Genomic DNA, 17,500 nt, shown 5'->3' with positions numbered 1-17,500 from the left:
TGAAGGTTAAGCATGTAGAACGTTTTGTTATCAAAAAAGCAAAACTTCCTTTTCTAGTTGACTATTTTCCATTTTCTTCTTTCAATCTAAACATGGTGAAAAATTCATTACCTCTTGAAGAGCTAGAGGATGCACTTCTGGTAAAGGGTCCTAAAGTGACAAAAGACAATACATCAATAATAATTATTACTCCATTAATGTTGTGAAAACAAGACAGTTATAATAATTTGTTTTATTGTTCCTGAAAAAAAAGACAACCTTAAAGTACACCCAACCTAAAAATATTTTACTTTAAAAAGATAAATATTAAACATAAATTATATTTAACTTTGCTTTTCTAGATTTTACTTTTTGAAGTGCCTCATAAGGCAATTGAAAGAAAGAGGCCTATCCTTTGATGACGTCATAAACAAATATAGTCTTGAAAGAACTTTGGCAATGCAAATTAGTTCTTGACGTCACTGAAGGAAACGACCCATACCTCACTACTTAAGCCATGGGACAAATGAATGCCAGCTTTGTTACCCTTTTGTACCTCATGAGGCCTATTAAAAATTATTTGAAGTAAAATCTAGAGAAGCAAAGCTAAACTATATGTTAGACATTTAACTTTAATTTGCAAAAGAAAATAGTTTGAGGTTATTTAGTTGCACTTTAACCAAACAAGCTGAAGCACAGAATTTTGGTTGTACATGTAGTAGGTCAAAGTTCTTCCTGGTTCAAATTTTTTTACACCAGTTCAGTTTTGATTTACGTTGTTTCAGATTACCGTAATGACTCTTAGACAAAGAAAATCAAAATCAAACTGGTTTCAAAAATTTTAAACCAAGAAAATATTTAAACCTCAAAATACCCTACCAAAATTTCCATTCCTCACTCACAGACTAACACAGCACCACAGGTTTTATCAAAACTACAAATGTAAGCTACCAAAAAGCAAATCCAAAACATATTTTTAATACCTTTCCAGTAATTTCCATCAGCTGTTTTCTCAGGCTTAAAAGCTTGTTCCTTAGACTTTCATAACTAAGGATTTGAATGGCAAAGTGGCATTAAGCAACATCATGAATAGCACAGTTACACACAAGCTAACATTTAACCCTTTCAGCCCCGTGGGGTTCCCCATTGATGAGTAAAATCGTCTGGTGTTACACAGAGTAAAATCTATAAGTGCAGGCACTATTGGGAGTGAAAGGGTTAATGGGGACATAGTTTTTGAGTGAATCTAGCTGTTGTTAAGGACTAAGCTGATGCAACTGCTGTGCTGAAAACAAGAGTTAATTACCTTGCATTTCTTATTTTCTCCATCCATTCTTCTGTTTCTTTGGTTGATTTCCCACTCAGCATGTATTGCTGTGTGTCATCTTCATCAAACACTGTCAGTTGAGCCACAACACAATATTGTCAAAACAATCAAGAAAACTTAACGGTACACAATGTGAGAACAACATTCACTCTTACAATAAATGGAAGTTCAATGACAGTAAGCTGTTAATTGACCTTGCCAGATCTCATAATCAAACTTGATGTTTCACAGTGTTTGTGACACAGCTTACAGATGCACATCCAACCTGATCCTGAACAAACATATTACTGGTTGCAGCAACTGAATATATATTGTATTGGGTTGAAAGGTTTCTGCTTCTACCCCTAATTCAAAAACTTACAGCAAAAATTAAAAGTCTCCTTATAATCACTAGTTCTAAAATGATTATTAATTGAGTGATGCTAAAGTGTACCAATGCCCTCCCACTCCCCTTCCCGGGAAGGGTACTCTCTTTTATACGCTATAAAGGGTATGTTTTTTGAGGTGCTCAGTCCTTAATTAGGGTATCCTTTTACAATCGATATTTTTGGTATTGTGACCCTTAGATATTCCTTAGATAGGGTCACTAAATTGCAGTATCCACCTACTATGATGCTAAACATCCACGTACAGAAAAAGAAATATGATGGCCTATCAGATACATAATTATGAGTTATCTTTTTTCCATTTTTTGGTTTTGGCCTTAAAAAGGGTAGAATCTTGATTTCTACCCTTAAATAGGGTCAGGGTTTTGAACCCTTGGCAGCACACACCTATCCTAAATTCTCGGGAGTTGAAAGTCTATTCACAGCTAATTTTATACATTGTAGGTTAGAAAGATGGCTCAGTTATACAACGCATTAAAAGAAAACAAGGGTTGTACTAATTTTATTTGAGCTTAATATTTTATTTTAGTTATTTTAGTTTTTCAACAACTGGAGACAAAAATTAATTGTTACAGCTACTGTTGAGTAATCCTTTTTGCGTTTTTTGCTCAGTCACAAATCGCACTCAAGCTTGTAAAAAGCATGCGCACAGTTAACAAAAGTGCATTATGTGGCATGGTTGTGCAATGGCCAAATCATCTTTTATGGCGCATACACCAACTTCAAGCCAACATGCACACATGGCATGGAACAAAAATGGCGTCATTGAACGTAAGCACTAATACACTCAAACCACATGTATACAAATGCACACATTGTTTGTGGTAGAAGATGTCGCACTAAAAGATGTCAAGCATTTTCGGAACGGGCCACTCTGCAAACTCCATGAGAGATCACCTTATGAGCGAACAGTTATGGAGTGAACACAATGAGAATCATTGCCATCATTCTAACCTAGTAAACAATAAATAATACAGTAGCCCACATCTCCACCGTATTTCAGAACATGAGGAAAGCCCGAGTTCAAGCAGAAACATGTTTGCCTCAAGTTATAATTATGGTCATTAGAAGCGAAAACCTTACCAATAGTGAATCCATGTTTCCTCTGAGTTGATGTATCTCTTAACACCCTGCATCTTTCCAGTACTATTGCTCCTGCAGGGTCAGAGGTCTGCATCCATCCCAACATAAAATCACAACCACCAAAAAATACTTTGTTATAATTATATTTGCAAGAAATAAATGTTGGCCTGGCTATAGAACAAGGAGAAAAGAAATCTCTTGGTATATGTCTGCATAAAATGTGCATTGAAACAAACCAAAACGCAAACTCGTCGTGTAGACCTCACTTTCTGGTAAAGGTGGAATTTTTCATGAGAGTGCCAATCAACATCGTACTAACCAACAAAGGTTGAATACTAACCAACAAAGGTTGGATTTGAGATTAAATATAGTTTTAGGCCTAATTAGGGCTAAAATGTTATTGCTCCTAATTCATTGAGATTAAGATTAGGATTCAGATTAAGACTGAGATTAGGAGAAATGACTTTTTAGGCCTAATTAGGCCTAAACGATGTTTAATCTCAAATCCAACCTTTGTCGGTTAGTATTCCATGTATGGTGGGGTCATACATGATGTTTTGGTGCTTCATTTCGCTGTTTCGTTGTTTTGCTGTTTAGTAATGTCCTAAATTATCTATTTATGACTATTAATCAAATTTGAATCACATATCCAAATTTGCAAACGCTTCATGAGAATCTCTTTTCCTGTGGATATTTCTTTTAGGTAACAAAATTTAAAAGAACTGAAATTTTGTTTCACGCACAAAAAGATGTATTTATTAAACTAGTAAAAACTCAACATCATTTCACTGAGTGCATCATTAAATTTTTTGGGAGGTTTTCCAAAAACCAAGCTTTCATGATGCCAAATAAATGTTAAAAAGTTCTAAAAGGTATAACAAATAATAATTGTACGAAAGAGGCTTTGTGGCTGGTTATTACGAATAAAGACAGAAAAAGAACAGAAAAGTACAATGTATGTATTTTGGTGGCTTGGTGGCTTGCTAGCAACTGCCAATCTACTGAGACTCTTATGACATACACTCTTTTTCCACTTCCCTGGCAAGCGACCAAGCCACTTTGTCGGTGCATCTATTATTACAAACCTTATCCTTTGTCTTGAAATAAAATAACAGATTTCCCCTGAGACGAAACCATCTCTGTGTATAGACTGACAATAAAACACAATTATGATTATGATTATGATTATGATTATGATTATGATTATTATTATTATTATTATTATTATTATTATTAACAGTGATAAAAAAGTGACTAAAAGAATCATGTGGGAGAGCAATAATTATAATGGTAGGAACATATATGTTGTGGTTTAATATTTGTCTTCAGTGGTAATTTTTTCCAACCAGTTTATCTTTTTCAAACCAAGTCAATTTTTTGTATCTAGACTAAGTTCAAAATTAATTATTTCCAACCAGATCATTTTTTAAAACCAATTTAAATTTTTTTGACAAATAAAAAATTGGGACAGAAAATTTCTTAAAAACATTGTAAGATTTAAACAGCTAAAAAGTTGAATAAAAATTGACAACGTTTCGATGTTACCGTAACATCATTATCAAGTCAAAAGTGTATAAAACTTAGATCTATAACTAAGATGAACAATAAGAGATAAGAATAATTTACAAGTTAGACAAAAAGTTTTGCACGTATGGAGTATGTTAGGACGTTCAAATTAGGTCTGAATTTCTTGATGTAAAGCATTTCAAACACTAAACAATCAAATTTGCCTTGACACTTTCTCAGAATCTTGAAATGGCTCTCATTCAACAAATCGCTCCTACCATGGGCTTCATGAAAATGCTTGCTGATTGCCGAATTTTTGTGGTCAGCAACACGCTGAAAAATGTGTTGAGCTGTGTAGCCGACATAATCTGCGTCGCACAGATCACATACAAAATGATAAACCACACATTGCTGATTGACAATTGACCGCTTGGCTTCTTGGCTAACATGTTGTTCAAGATTAAATGCCTTTAACATTGTGAGAACCTTTTTTGCATAATTAGGTTTCTGAGGGCTTGTTTACATGGAAGTTAAAATCACCAGTTATCAAAAGTTGGTGGAAAGTAATTGCCAGACGTTCTAGTAGAGTGTTAAAGTTCCTGAAAAAATCTTTTTCATTCAGGCCATTCTCCTTTGCATATTTTAATTAAATAGGGCAAATACAACTAAAGTAATGATAAGTTTAACGTAACAAAGGTGTTATCTGTACTGTTACAGCAATGACAAACTATAATAATTATTTATCTTGAAAGGAAATCACTCATTTTATTTGCAAAATGGCCAGTTTACAAGCTGATGTAAAGGAAATTTCTTTGGAATAAGTAAGATTAGTAGCACTGCACAGATTTAATCTTGTATTAAAAATAAGTGATTGGATTTTTCCACACTTGGTCACCACTCAAGTCTAATAGTTTTCTATCTCAATTATTTTTCCTAAAAGCATGTTGGGGTAGAATGGTGACATTTTACCATCAAGTCAATCTCTATCAAAGAGAGGAGTTCCTTGTTGTTTAATGTGAAGAGTTTGCCATTGGGGGGATAGATGTGTGAAGGAAGAGTTGGAAAAGATAGAGGCACTAGTGAAGATCAGGGAGGGGTAGGAGAAGTAGACTGGAGAAAAGGAAAGGACAGAAAAAATGGCTCCTTTTGTCTCATTCTTTTTTAGACCCCCTGAAAAACCAAGCACCTGAAAAACCAAGTACCTGTTTCTTAACTTAATCCCCTTTTTAGACAGTTGATAAAAAATTCGACTCAGTCTGAAAAATGTAAACTGGTTCAAAAAAATTCAAACCAAGAAAAGTTTGAAACCACAACATATATAATAAAAAAGTATTGTCCTCCATCACTATTGTTCTTCATCAATTTGTTTTGAAAATGACCTGGCAACAGAATCAACTGAGGGTAAATAAAGATATGATTACATATAGGAAATCATACAAACGCATTTCTTGATTTATGGGAACAAGTGGTATATTGAAAGTTTGCTCAAAACAACACGATTGAACAAACATCACAGAATGCTCTAGCAAGTTCACACAATTTATTTATTTATTTATTATGATATGCCCAACAAAATTACTTCATCACTGTTTCCATAGCAACTTCCATATTGCACTTTTGACCAATCAGAAACACTATATTCTATAGACTATATAATAAGATGCATTATATACAGATACTGAATAATAATAATAATTACATAAGTGGTATCAATTCAGCGAATGCTTCCATTTCCCTACTTCCACCCCCTAAAACCCCCACCCCTCCCCCACACTTACCCCACCTCACCCTCTTCCACTTCTTCCCACAGATGATTCAATGGTGAAGTAAATATTCAATATCAGAGTTTAGTATAGCTGTACTGTACATAAGCGAAAGCAAGCCAACTAAGCCAGTTTGTTATTTTGAAACTTTGAAACCACGCCCTTAAGATGCTTAATCTCTACTAACAATAAATATGTTAACAGCTGCATAGCATAAACATCTTTTGGTGTCTGTGGCAGGACTTTTTGAAGGACTGCATGATGTTCAGAGCACATGAAATTACTGCCTTGTGCATTTGTTTAATTAAGGATTTCTCCTACCCCAAAGATAAATAGCTCCCTGATAGACAGATCCATGCATCGGGGCCTGTCCCCCTGCACATCATTAATGATGTTGTAGGTGTGTGAGTTCCTATCTCAAAGGGCATACTACTTGGTCTTGTCTTCATTTTTCTGTTGTTTGTCCACCCAATGACAACTTATCTCTACTGTTATAATCTTCTTCCCCTTATGAACGATGAACCAAGTACCCACTCTATTCTTTTGCACCCACTTGCATTCTGCAAATAGCGGGATATCCAAGTGTGGCTTAGGGTTCACGCACGCATATCATAGTGAAGCTGCATCCACCAGTCCAAAAAATGTTACTTGAAGCAAAGCACTGTCATACAGTGTATGTGCCTTATCAAAGACTTCTTTTGAGCGAGTTAAGAACAACCAGTTCAAACATGAGGGAGGTTTCCCAGCACTTCTCCACATATGCCACAAATGATGTCATCCACTTCAGTTGTATATCAAGTCTTGTGTATACAGCTTGGTTGGTAGTAGCTGCTCAAACAGTTCCAACATATGCACAATAATGTGAGAGAGTGCATCCTTCCAACCAGTGGCCAAGCAAAGCAGCCTTACTTCTTAAGTTCTTTATCATCCACCCTTGCCCCAGCAACTTCCCTTGCCAGTCCATGTGGGTTGTCGAAGACTCTTAAGACCCTAAGACCCTGAAAACTTGAAAACAAAGAAAGTAACCCGAAACCCTCAATTGCGCTAACCCTTGGCCTAAAGTTGGTTTTTAGGCCTAGGGTGTCACAGGGCCTATTTCATCCCACAGGAAATGAAAACGTCTGGCCACACCTGAAGCATGGTTATGGTGGATCATCCAGCTTTCACATTGAAACAAGTTGTAGCTAACGAAGGACTGAAACTTCCCTCGAGGTAACTTGTACATTTTCTCTAACAAGAAAATTTGGAGGTCTTTGATTCGTTTTGGAGGTCCTAGGGTCTTTGTTCACGAGACACCCAGTCCTTGTGTCTCCCACCGATCTTCAAATAATTTTTGAACTTCTCCATGGGGATTGCGTTACCTTCCTTATCAGTGCACATGGGTTTTGGGTACTTGTCGGTTCTACCTCCACATATCTGGAAGCAGCTTCCTTAGCCAGTGATTGATGATCCTTGTCTGCTGCATGCTCTTCAGATTCGTGCAAAAGTCTCATGGTAGGGTCCTTGGTTGTTGCTGTGCAGCTTTACTGCTGCTTACCTCAAGTGATGATGATGATAAGATTTGATGGCAGGAGCGTAAAAACAATTTTGACGAATTCCTGGCATATTTACCAGATTCCAGCTATGATCATGAAGCGTGCAATACGTCGTACTCTAGTGGAAAAGCTTGTAGATTCGACTCTCTGCGACCACAAGTTATCAGAACGACCAAAAGAAAAACGAATGGACGTTCCTCAAAGTTAGTCATTCCTTTGGATGATTTAAGATGAAGGCGTCAGACATAATTGCCTTAACTGATTACTAATTCGGACCCTAAATAGCTTACAGCCAATAGCGGCATGTAAATCGATAGAGCAACTGGATTATCTGGAAACTACTTACCGTCATTTCGCTGCCAAAAATGTCCTTCTTTTTCTTTCATCCACAAGGCACCTTCCTTATCAAACGGTATGTCCGTTCGGGTAGCGATAAAAGCGAGCTCTTTTTGGTTAAATCGCATGTTTTATGGCTTCAGTTTTCCTTTCCAAAACTCCGCCATTTTGAAAATGGTTTTGACAGTAACCAGGCCTTTCGAGCTTCGTGGATGACTCAGTGGATGACGCGAGAGACGAGAAGCGTGGCTCCCTCCCGTGCACAGTCACGCTCATTTCGCCTCAAGCGAGTGCCTCAAGGAAACTACTACGGTTCACTGGATGAAAAGGAATGGTTTGTTTACTATGTACCTAATTTAGACTTAATCTGCTGATGAATGTCAGGAAAACAATAGAATCACTGCTATGTAAGCTTAAAATTATTACTAGGCTAATCGGTCGCAGCCTTGTGTAAATACAAACTGATTAATTTTTGAGCCGTTTCAAAAAAGCCGTGAACAGTAATCCCTTTCCGAGCGCTTTTTCTTAAGTGTTATTCAATTGGAAGTGAAATGAAAGGCCAAACAGCATTTTCTACGGTACGTTCACTCATTGTCACCAAGGCGCATAAATTTCCTGCGAAGTTTTGAAAATCTAGTGGTCACTTGAAACTTCTCGGACGCAAACATCTTATCGTCATTTACAACTGGAACAAGAGGTGGTCGGGTCTCAAAACTTTGAGTTGGAAAACGTTCTCACCGTTTAAACCAAGTTGGTCTTTTGGGCAGTGAATGTGTCACAGGCTTTCAATCGATTCTTCAGCGTTTCAGACCGTAAGTGAGAAATTCAGAAAACTGTCGATATTTAAACACCCCAGCGAATTCATAGAGACCCTGACACCATGCATTGTATTGCCGAATGACAGCTGCATCCAGCGCAAAACGCAAAACGGACGGCAAAACTGCACGAAAACCGTTTAAACCGCCCTCGGTTTGGCATCATCTGGCATGAATGACAAAAGCTATTTCCGAACAAAAAGTCTTACATAAAGAGAGGCAGATTGGAATAACTGAACAATTTATTATTTTGGAAACCAAAATTTCGATCATGACATGCCACTTGCTTCAATCTATGTAAATTTCCAGTCTAAATATAACCAGCTGGAGACGGAGACAACATGTCTTGTTTGACGGCTAATTCATCAGTGAGGGTAATTTGAACTAAAAATATATAAATTGAAAAGAAATCTTTCAAAAAAACCTGGCTGGTAGAAACATATATGTGTTTTTTTGTCGTATACACTGTGTGAAATATCTAAGTTCGACAAGCATCATGCCCACAAACCAATGAGCATTTTACGTGATTTCCCAAAAAAGAAATTCGATTCAGGGTCGTCGTTCAGTTTTCGCCGATCTGACATCGCGCAGTTTGCTTGATTCGGCCCGTTGACAAAATAATGATCGATTGACAGTCAAACAAATCATCTCGTCCGGTTACTCAAGAAGTAGACTAAAGAATATTCAAGTGGTTATCAAGTAAATGAAACGAGATCCGGCAGTCGTCTGTCGATGGTGCCGATGTGACGAATCCTCTGATATTTTGAGCTCGTGGAAATTAAACGGTCAAATTCCTTGGCGTTTTTCCCAGCGTTTGGTCGGATAGATCACTGTAACACCTACGTGACAGCCGCATTTCAATAATTTTCATATCATTGTGGACAATTCGTGTCTGCAATTGCACCTTGGGAGCACTCAACGTGAAGTTATTCATTTCATCACTGATGGATTTTCAGTAGCCAATCAAAATGATTTTTGCTTCTGGTTGGCTAAGGAAATGGTGCGAGTGTCATGAGCCAATGACAAAAAAGCGCAGAGTAGCAAATCATGGCACACGATATATCAAATATGGCAGATCTGTTCACTAAGGAAAAGGCCGATCAATTGGTGCACTGTTATTATACGCATTAGCTATCGCCCTCGCACAGCAAAGCTCATAAAAACCTTGCCCAAGTCTCGTCACATCGCAATACATTTGCAAGATGAAAATTAGCAGCCGCGTATTTTGAATTGAATATCTGCCTTAAGCTTGGTTATCTCTTGTGTCAGCGGCATTTGCGTTTAGGCTTCAGTTGTTGGAACAAAAAGGACAAGAGATGTTTCACACGTTGAAACAGCCAAATTTAGGCTGAGGTATTTCATGGAAGCTAGAACAAGAAATGTAACATGAAAACATTGATGATAAATAATTCATTAACCACCTTACATTCTCAAATGTGGCAGCTGTTAATGCGTTTTATTTAAAAGCCAAAGACTAATAACTAAAGAGTTTCTTAACTAGGAATTGTTTTAATCCAACGTTCCTGAAAGTCCATAATGATTTGTGACATCCAAAACAAAGAAGTAACATATTTGACGCTTCGTCTTTATTGAACAGTTCTAATTTGGCGAAGGTGGTATTCATACCAGATGATATATTATCTATTCTTATTTCTTTACTAAAATAAACTTTTTCTGAATTCAACAAACCAATGACTGATAAACTCGCAAATTTTAACCGCATTGATTACGTTTTCATTTCCAATTATAAATGATATCATGCGCTTTACGTCAACAGGTGAACCGCAGAAGAGGGAAATAGACATCAATAATGAATGCAGCGGCAAACGAGACCAAATCAGATTCGTGAAACAGAGTCTCGTTTTGTTGTGGAGAAGAAAACATCACGATTTCTCATCATTACTGACGTGTGGGAAGAAACGCTTGCCTGAAACCCAACATCTAGAAGAGCTGCAAAGTTCAAACTCCGTGCTCCACAAGTCGCACTTCATGACGAAAGACGAAGGCGCCACAGCCGCCTGGGACTCCTTGCGGGTAAAATAGCCACTGCCTTTATCATGGAAACAAATCATACAAAACAAGTTGGGGCTAATGGAAACCAGACATTGCTTTCAACATGTTTTGCCGTTGTGTTGATTTTAACGTTTTTATTTAACGTGACTTCAAACTTGTTGGTGTTGCTCATCTTATCTCGCAACCAACGCCTTCGTACGCGCACAAACTTTTTCATTGCAAACTTGTGCGTTGTGGATTTAGCCGCCGGCATTCTGTTAATACCCGCATCCATTGATTCGCTTTTCATTCAGACAGAAACGCGACGAACGAGCTACAAGTTGTTTTGCCAATTTTTTGGATTCGTTAACTCATTTTATGGGGTGGCCTCTTCTCTCGCTGTAGCGGTAATCGCATTGGACCGATACCACAGTATCCTTAACTGCCTACGATATGAAACAATCGTAACGCAACGAAGAACAGTATTTGTTATTACATGGACGTGGCTTCAAGCAATTGTGGTCTCTATATGTCCCATTCTTGGTTGGGGACATTTCTCGCTTAACCCAAATCAACTCTGCTCAAGATGTATAAGGGATAACCAAGGGTTTATTTTGTTGAAAACTGTAACCTGCGTTCTTTTTCCGTACTTGATCACCGTCTTCTGTTACACTAGAATACATATTGTGGCAAGGAGACATGCTAAAACTATTGTAAGCATTAAAGTTCGAGATGCAACAAACAAAACCAAAGGCGTTAATTTATCAGCTTCAAAGAAAACGATCATGGTATACGTTGTATTAGGGGTGTATACTATTTGTTGGATTCCTTTATATACTTTGAATGTTTTAATACTCTTCTATCCTGTAGCAAAAATCCCCGATGAACTGTTATTAATTGCTACTTTATTAACTCTTCTTAATTCCGCTTGTAACCCTATAATGTATGCATTGATAACAAGTCAGTTTCGCAACGGTTTAAAACGAGTTTATCGTCGAATACGAAGGAGTATTTTCGCTGGGGATGTGAGGCAACTCAATCCAAACGGACCCAGAGGGGATTCAAGAAGCTCCTGGACTTTTACAAGATCAAGTGCTAGAAGGATAATGGCTAATCAAGAACAAAACGCTTTGCCGAGACCAAAGCTGGTTTTGGACTCAAGTCGTGCGTGTGCTATCATAAGGGAGGAAAGCTCTATGATTGCCGGGTTTCCAGATAAAGTTCGAGATCTTACTACGCCCGTTTATCCGTTGACGTTACAAGTTCCGACCCAAGAAACATATAAAAGCAAGCTAACTAAAATTGTCCCCGCTCAGGCAAAAACTGTCAAGAAAAATGGATGGGTTGAAAATTAAACTCTGACACTGAAATTTTATTGAATTCGTTGACAGCTAAGATATAAGACAAATCTACATATTTGCTAGTTGATTTAGACTTTGTTAGAATAAGATGGCGTGCATGAGGGTCATATTTGCCAGCAGCTGTTTGTGTCTCACGGACAATAAATACCGATCCCTGATTATTCAGTTTGCGGATCCAAGCGACAGAATGTTAAAGATAACACGATAAAAGAACCACGTAAAACTTTTATGATCTCTTTGTTCGAAGACCAGTGGCGCCGGCGCCATTTGTTAAGAAAGCAAATTTTCTCGCAATGCCGCATTCATTTCTTCCCTAAATTCAACCTAACAAAAAGATGTATATGAAATTTACCGGAATGGAGGTTCCTATGGTAAATAAATTGTGCCCGAGGTCTCGAGTGAGGCTGAGGGACCTCACGGTTTTTTTCCCATTCGAACCGACCAAAGCCTCTAAATAACTTATTTGTTTTTGCCTGTTTGAGTAAAAACTATCGTTTGTTTTGAAGCCATCGTTTCGCTAGAGGTTTCTTCCTCTGGATATTAAAATTCACTTTCACTGTATGCACTCAGGAGTGAATGCATTTTCTTCAGAGTTTGTATTTTTCCTTACATATTTGTCCTTTCCCGAAGTTGTTAACAAGTAAATATTAACGTTGTTTGTAAACTAAAAAAATTCCATTTAATCGAAATTAGCGATATCTGTACTTGATCCGTACCCATTCTCGTCACCAGAGCCTCGAATCTTATGTGTGCGCACGACCCGAGGCCTGGGAAACTCTATGTAGGAGAACATACGCGTTGGGGTTCTTGTAGCTAAAACTTGGCTTTTTGAACCTTACGGCTCCTGCTCATTCCTCGTGCTAACATAAATGCACCAATCAGAGACGCTTTTCATTGTTCTTTACAAAACCAATAAGAAGACACTTTGTTTCAGGAGTTCCCCAGAGCCCCTCTCTCCCTCAGTCATGCGAAAAAGAGAAGAGCTCTGGGGTCGAGACTGAGTCCGTATCGTAAAAAGCTGGACCAGTTACGAACACGCAATTAGCCAATCAGATTCGAGGATCTGATGACTTCTCAACTGAGAGTAAAAATAGGTACACAAAGCGTACACGTGTCTACTTCCAAATCTTATAGCAAGAGACAAACTAGATAAATTATGAAAGCATTGTTAGCTTAGTAAAAGTGTTTCTTGATTGTTGTAAGTGAAATTAACGACAATGGTATTGGATAATGGGCAATGTGAAGTATGGTATTGATTGGAGACATGACAGGTTCATCGTATTTTCAAGGTAAGGAATTATTTGTTGTACCATTGACAAGAATCACCAATAAAAATGTCATTTGTTGTCTCATATCAAAACGATTTACAAAGAGACAAATCGGAACATTGTGTAACTGATATTGACTGTTACATCTACACCATCGGTTACGTAATGTGAACTCACCTTAAACAAGTTAATGCGTACGGTGAAATAGAAACGAATATGTTTTTCTAAAATATTTCAAGTATGCCGGTGTACTTTCGGCATTACGGACCTCATCGATTGACGATCGCTTATCGATAACCTAACACACATTTTTCAGCATAGCTTAGTGTCTACCTGCGCAGACGACACAAAAAGTAACCACGCATGTCGTAGCAACCTCGTTCCCTGGGTCTCTCATCTCCCTCTGAGGCGGGGAGGTGCGAGATCCTGGAAACACGGTCTACTTGAAGTAACCAATAAGGAACAATATGATGCTATCAAAATGTTGCTCGAAAGAAGGTTAATTAACTCTTAATCAATGGTTAAATCTTCTAACCGTACCAGTGGTTAAAAATCAACCAAAAGTTAGTTTCGGTTGTTGGAAAGCCGGTTAGTGTGAACGATGGCTATTTTTTTCTGACCATTGGTCAAATTTACCACGTACTACAGGTATGTTGCAAAATCAGTTAAACAATATTGCGCTTGATTTGCCTTTTGGTGGCGTACAACCTAGCGGTAAAAGAATTTTCAACCGCGATGAAAATTTTCTCGATGGACTCTCCTGAAGCCGAGGTTAAGTTCAAGTGATTCCATTCAGTTCATCCAACAACAACAACAACATCTTTTATTTAAAACACGGTGGGTTTTAAAGCTAATACAGCTTATGGGGTCGTGTAAAAAAGTGTATTTACCGTGTTGTCACGCTTTAGTGGGACTGATCTTCTTGCTTACTTTGGGGTTGGTAGCTTTGGATAATACATTCCAATACGTCGAAGTGGTCTTCGCCCTTTTTCACCTGATCTCTAAAGTACGCAGCCTTCGCTTTCCGAAGGTCTGATATTATTTCGTTTTTCAACCTCTTATAGTCGGCCCATGTATTTGGATCCTTAGTTTCAACAGCTCTCTTGAATAACTTAAATCGGCGATTCATTTTTAACCTGATAGTGTTATTGATCCACGGTGACGATACGCTTCGCACTTTAATTTCCTTCAGTGTGAATCGCAAACGCCCCTGAACAATTGATTCCACGCCCAGAGGAAGTAATCCATGTCGTCAAACACAGATGAAATGTGGAAGGGTGTTTGTTCCAGGTCTGCTCCAAAATTCTCTGTGTTAAATTGTTTGAAGTTCCTGACTGTAATGACTGTGGGCGGCGGTCTTTTTCGTTTTAACATGACGGTTGCATATACTAGGCTGTGATCTGTAATGCCCAGCGGCAGTACTCTAGTTCTCCTAACCAATTCCGGCTTATTTGTGGCAATCACGTCAATCGAGGTCTCTGTCGAAGGTGTTATGCGTGTCAGCTTCCTTTATCACATTTTGCATATTAAACACATCCATGTTTTGGTTTGTCATATGAGAATGCCCTCTCTCCCCCCCCACCCCCCCGCCCGGACAATTTACCATATCAACCCACTAGATGAACTCATTTCTGTGTTTCACTTTCTCACAGACGCAGCACCACATTACCGGGTCTTCATTTACCACACTTTTTGGTTGAGTCGTGGTTCCTCTTTCTTACATTTCCAAGTTCATGCACGTCGGACCTGTCGAAAGAAGACGCTGCAGCAATTTATCTGTAATAACTAACCGGCCATTGTAAAGAACAGGAAAAAAAACTGTTTGATATGTTATCTTTTTCTGAGGAAGTCTTTCGTTTTCCGGGTCTTCGATATTCGTTTCCCCGAAGCCTTGCCCTGAGCCACTGCCTCTTTTGATTTTTTTGAATGGGTGACTATGTAGCCGGGCAGGTAGACATGAGATGCTACACTAAAAGGAACTACGTGGGATGTGTAGCCTTCATGGAACGCCCAACACCCAAGAAAGCACGGTCTGTAGACATGGTACTTTGTCTGAAATGTCATTCGTCTTCTCGTCCAATCACAATGGGAAGGGGCGAAGACTCTCTTTCGCCCGCCACGTCCCTTCCCGGTGGGTTTGGGCGAGAAGACGGATGACATTTTAGACTAAGAAGTGGTACTGCGGCTACTTCGGTTGAACAAACCTCCCTGTCGAACTAGTATCCGAAACTTCTCAATTCGGTTTCAAGAACCAATGTTTTTCAACTCGTTAAGTCCTGAAATTCAAGACAATGAAAGCATCCCTTTGTTTGCCAAAAGACTTAAAAAATTCCTTCTTTCTTAGTCATATATACTCTTTGTTGAGCTACATACTTTTTCTTTCCTCTTCTTTTCTTTTTCTTTTGTTTTTGAAAATAATACATTCTATATTTTATGCTGTCCCATAATTTGTGTGATGTACCCAATGTTGTCAGGAAGCCTATAGCTCATAAGCCCCCGGCTTCTATATAGGCTTCCTTGTCATTACCGCCTTAAACATTTTTTAATTTATCGTCTTTAAGTTATTATAAATTTCTAGTGTATTGTGTTTTTTTTTATTTCTTTTCTTTTATGTGGTTAATGGCAAATAAAAATGAATGAATGAATGAATGAAAGAAAAATGAGTCCCCGCCAGAGTCACTCCCAGAGGGGATCTTTGTTGTCTTTAAAGATTTCATTGCGTTTCCTTCTTCCCGAAATTACTTGTTCTTAGCTTCTTGATCCCTAAAATGGTTTATTCGCTATTTTCACAAATATAATACATATCATTTTGGGGGGTTATTTGCATTAAAACAATGGCTATCCAGTTCACTGAAACATGATACAATGACTTCATGAGAAGAACCACCAAAACGTATTGCATTATGGGAATGGGAAAACAGCTATGTTTTGTCTTTGTTCCCTGCTTCCAAGTTAAAATTAGCCATGTTTTCTTGCTCCCCAAAACCCTTAAGAAGGCCCAATTAACATCTAACATTTCGACACTCTTGCTGGTGACATCATCATGGGAGACTTAAGGCCGAGTGCAGTTCTTTTCCTTTAATGAGATATAAATATGAAATGTCATTTCTGGACACTTTTGTACACAACACAAACTAACTCATCGCGAAAATCTCATGAAATACAAGGGGTTTTGCAATCTTTGTCTCGATCAGTGTGCGGTGCGATTAGTCTAAGATACATCTATCCAATATTTTCCGGCACCGAAAAGCTTCACACTCGTCGGGTAAAATTTCCCTTTGTACCATGAAACATGGAGCCTTCGGGGTAGTAACAAGCTTCTTTTCTTACTCCAAATTTCTGCTCAAGTTCTTTCACTACCTCTTCCTCCCCTCCTACGATTTCGACAGCTTCTTTCTTGACTCTGTTGTTTCCAAGATATGTTGTAGAAATGAGTTTATTTCCGGTCAGAGTAAGCCTTCCCCAGGGTTTTGCGATAGTGCATATCCGATCGTGGGTAAATGGTGACTTGGCATCTGTTTGATGATACTCTAACCTCTCCTTGAAGTCTTCCGTCTTTCTTTGAGTGAGGTCAAACCCATATCTTATGGCCCATAACGGATCGCCAGGGCTTGTGTACTTCTCTTTCGGCATTTCTTCTCGGTCACATTCATCAACGTTTGTTTTAATCTTTTCTTCGTAGAAATAGTAGTTTTCATCTTTTCGAACTCGATAAATTCCACTTGGCTTCTCCTGATGTTCGCCAAAGGCGTTAAAACGAAGAGGCATCAAGTAAGCATCGCCGAAAGCCACATCTGTCATCCATTCGACATCTTGAATATTCACCATGAGAAACTGATGACCAAGCGGTGGACCGATTATTCCGGTCTTCCGGCCATAAGCTGATGCAGAGTGTTTCTTGAAGCTGAAGCCAAAATAATCGAGAAGAAGGGAATACAAAGTATTGAGCTCATAGCAAAATCCTCCGCGATGTCGACGAACAACCTTGTCAAACAGCCAATCCTTTGAAAGTGTTATTCTCTCCTTTCCATACACGCTCAGGTTTTCAAATGGCACCGTTGACAAATGACACCGCTGTAGTTCTGACAAGGTATCGATGGTAGGTTCTATGGGTCCAATATAATGGATACGAGTTAAGTAATCACTTGC

At 38.4% G+C, this 17,500-nt stretch overlaps 3 protein-coding genes across 7 annotated transcripts in view; 1 reads left to right on the top strand and 2 right to left on the bottom strand.

Annotated features, from left to right (window-relative positions):
• The window catches only part of LOC138016871 (inositol polyphosphate-4-phosphatase type I A-like), a 72,132-nt gene extending 63,876 nt beyond the window's left edge, over window positions 1–8,256 (bottom strand). Inside the window, exons 1-6 of the mRNA XM_068864040.1 lie at window positions 7,926–8,256; window positions 3,861–3,925; window positions 2,776–2,863; window positions 1,286–1,376; window positions 963–1,026; window positions 112–150 (exon numbers count right to left, since the gene is read on the bottom strand). Of these exons, the coding sequence (XP_068720141.1) occupies window positions 112–150; window positions 963–1,026; window positions 1,286–1,376; window positions 2,776–2,863; window positions 3,861–3,925; window positions 7,926–8,043 (465 nt within the window). The 5' untranslated portion in view covers window positions 8,044–8,256. The remainder of the gene's footprint in view (window positions 1–111; window positions 151–962; window positions 1,027–1,285; window positions 1,377–2,775; window positions 2,864–3,860; window positions 3,926–7,925) is intronic.
• LOC138016874 (adenosine receptor A1-like) lies at window positions 8,230–12,306 on the top strand. Of its 5 annotated transcripts, none has more exons than XM_068864047.1 (2): window positions 8,230–8,249; window positions 10,508–12,306. In XM_068864047.1, exon 2 carries the CDS (start codon window positions 10,788–10,790, stop codon window positions 12,075–12,077), a length of 1,290 nt encoding a protein of 429 aa, XP_068720148.1. In that variant the 5' UTR covers window positions 8,230–8,249; window positions 10,508–10,787; the 3' UTR covers window positions 12,078–12,306. The 5 variants fall into 5 exon arrangements, with proteins under 5 accessions (XP_068720148.1, XP_068720147.1, XP_068720146.1 ...); XM_068864046.1 differs by lacking the exon at window positions 8,230–8,249 and adding an exon at window positions 8,390–8,493; XM_068864045.1 differs by lacking the exon at window positions 8,230–8,249 and adding an exon at window positions 8,595–8,727.
• A 4,111-nt stretch (window positions 12,307–16,417) lies between these two features.
• Window positions 16,418–17,401, bottom strand: LOC138016932 (uncharacterized). The gene has a single exon (XM_068864106.1). It carries the CDS (start codon window positions 17,177–17,179, stop codon window positions 16,604–16,606), a length of 576 nt encoding a protein of 191 aa, XP_068720207.1. The 5' UTR covers window positions 17,180–17,401; the 3' UTR covers window positions 16,418–16,603.
• Between the last annotated feature and the right edge of the window lie 99 nt (window positions 17,402–17,500).

This window comes from Montipora capricornis, chromosome 9 (genome assembly GCF_036669925.1).
Source record: "Montipora capricornis isolate CH-2021 chromosome 9, ASM3666992v2, whole genome shotgun sequence".
Lineage (NCBI taxonomy): Eukaryota > Metazoa > Cnidaria > Anthozoa > Scleractinia > Acroporidae > Montipora > Montipora capricornis.
The sequence above is the reverse complement of the archived record's forward strand: the minus strand, read 5'-3'. Positions and strand labels throughout refer to the sequence as shown.

What these genes read in the sequence shown, in the direction of transcription:
- LOC138016932 (XM_068864106.1), bottom strand. Translation starts at nt 17,179, where the DNA reads ATGGTGAATATTCAAGATGTCGAATGGATGACAGATGTGGCTTTCGGC.
- LOC138016874 (XM_068864047.1), top strand. Translation starts at nt 10,788, where the DNA reads ATGGAAACAAATCATACAAAACAAGTTGGGGCTAATGGAAACCAGACA.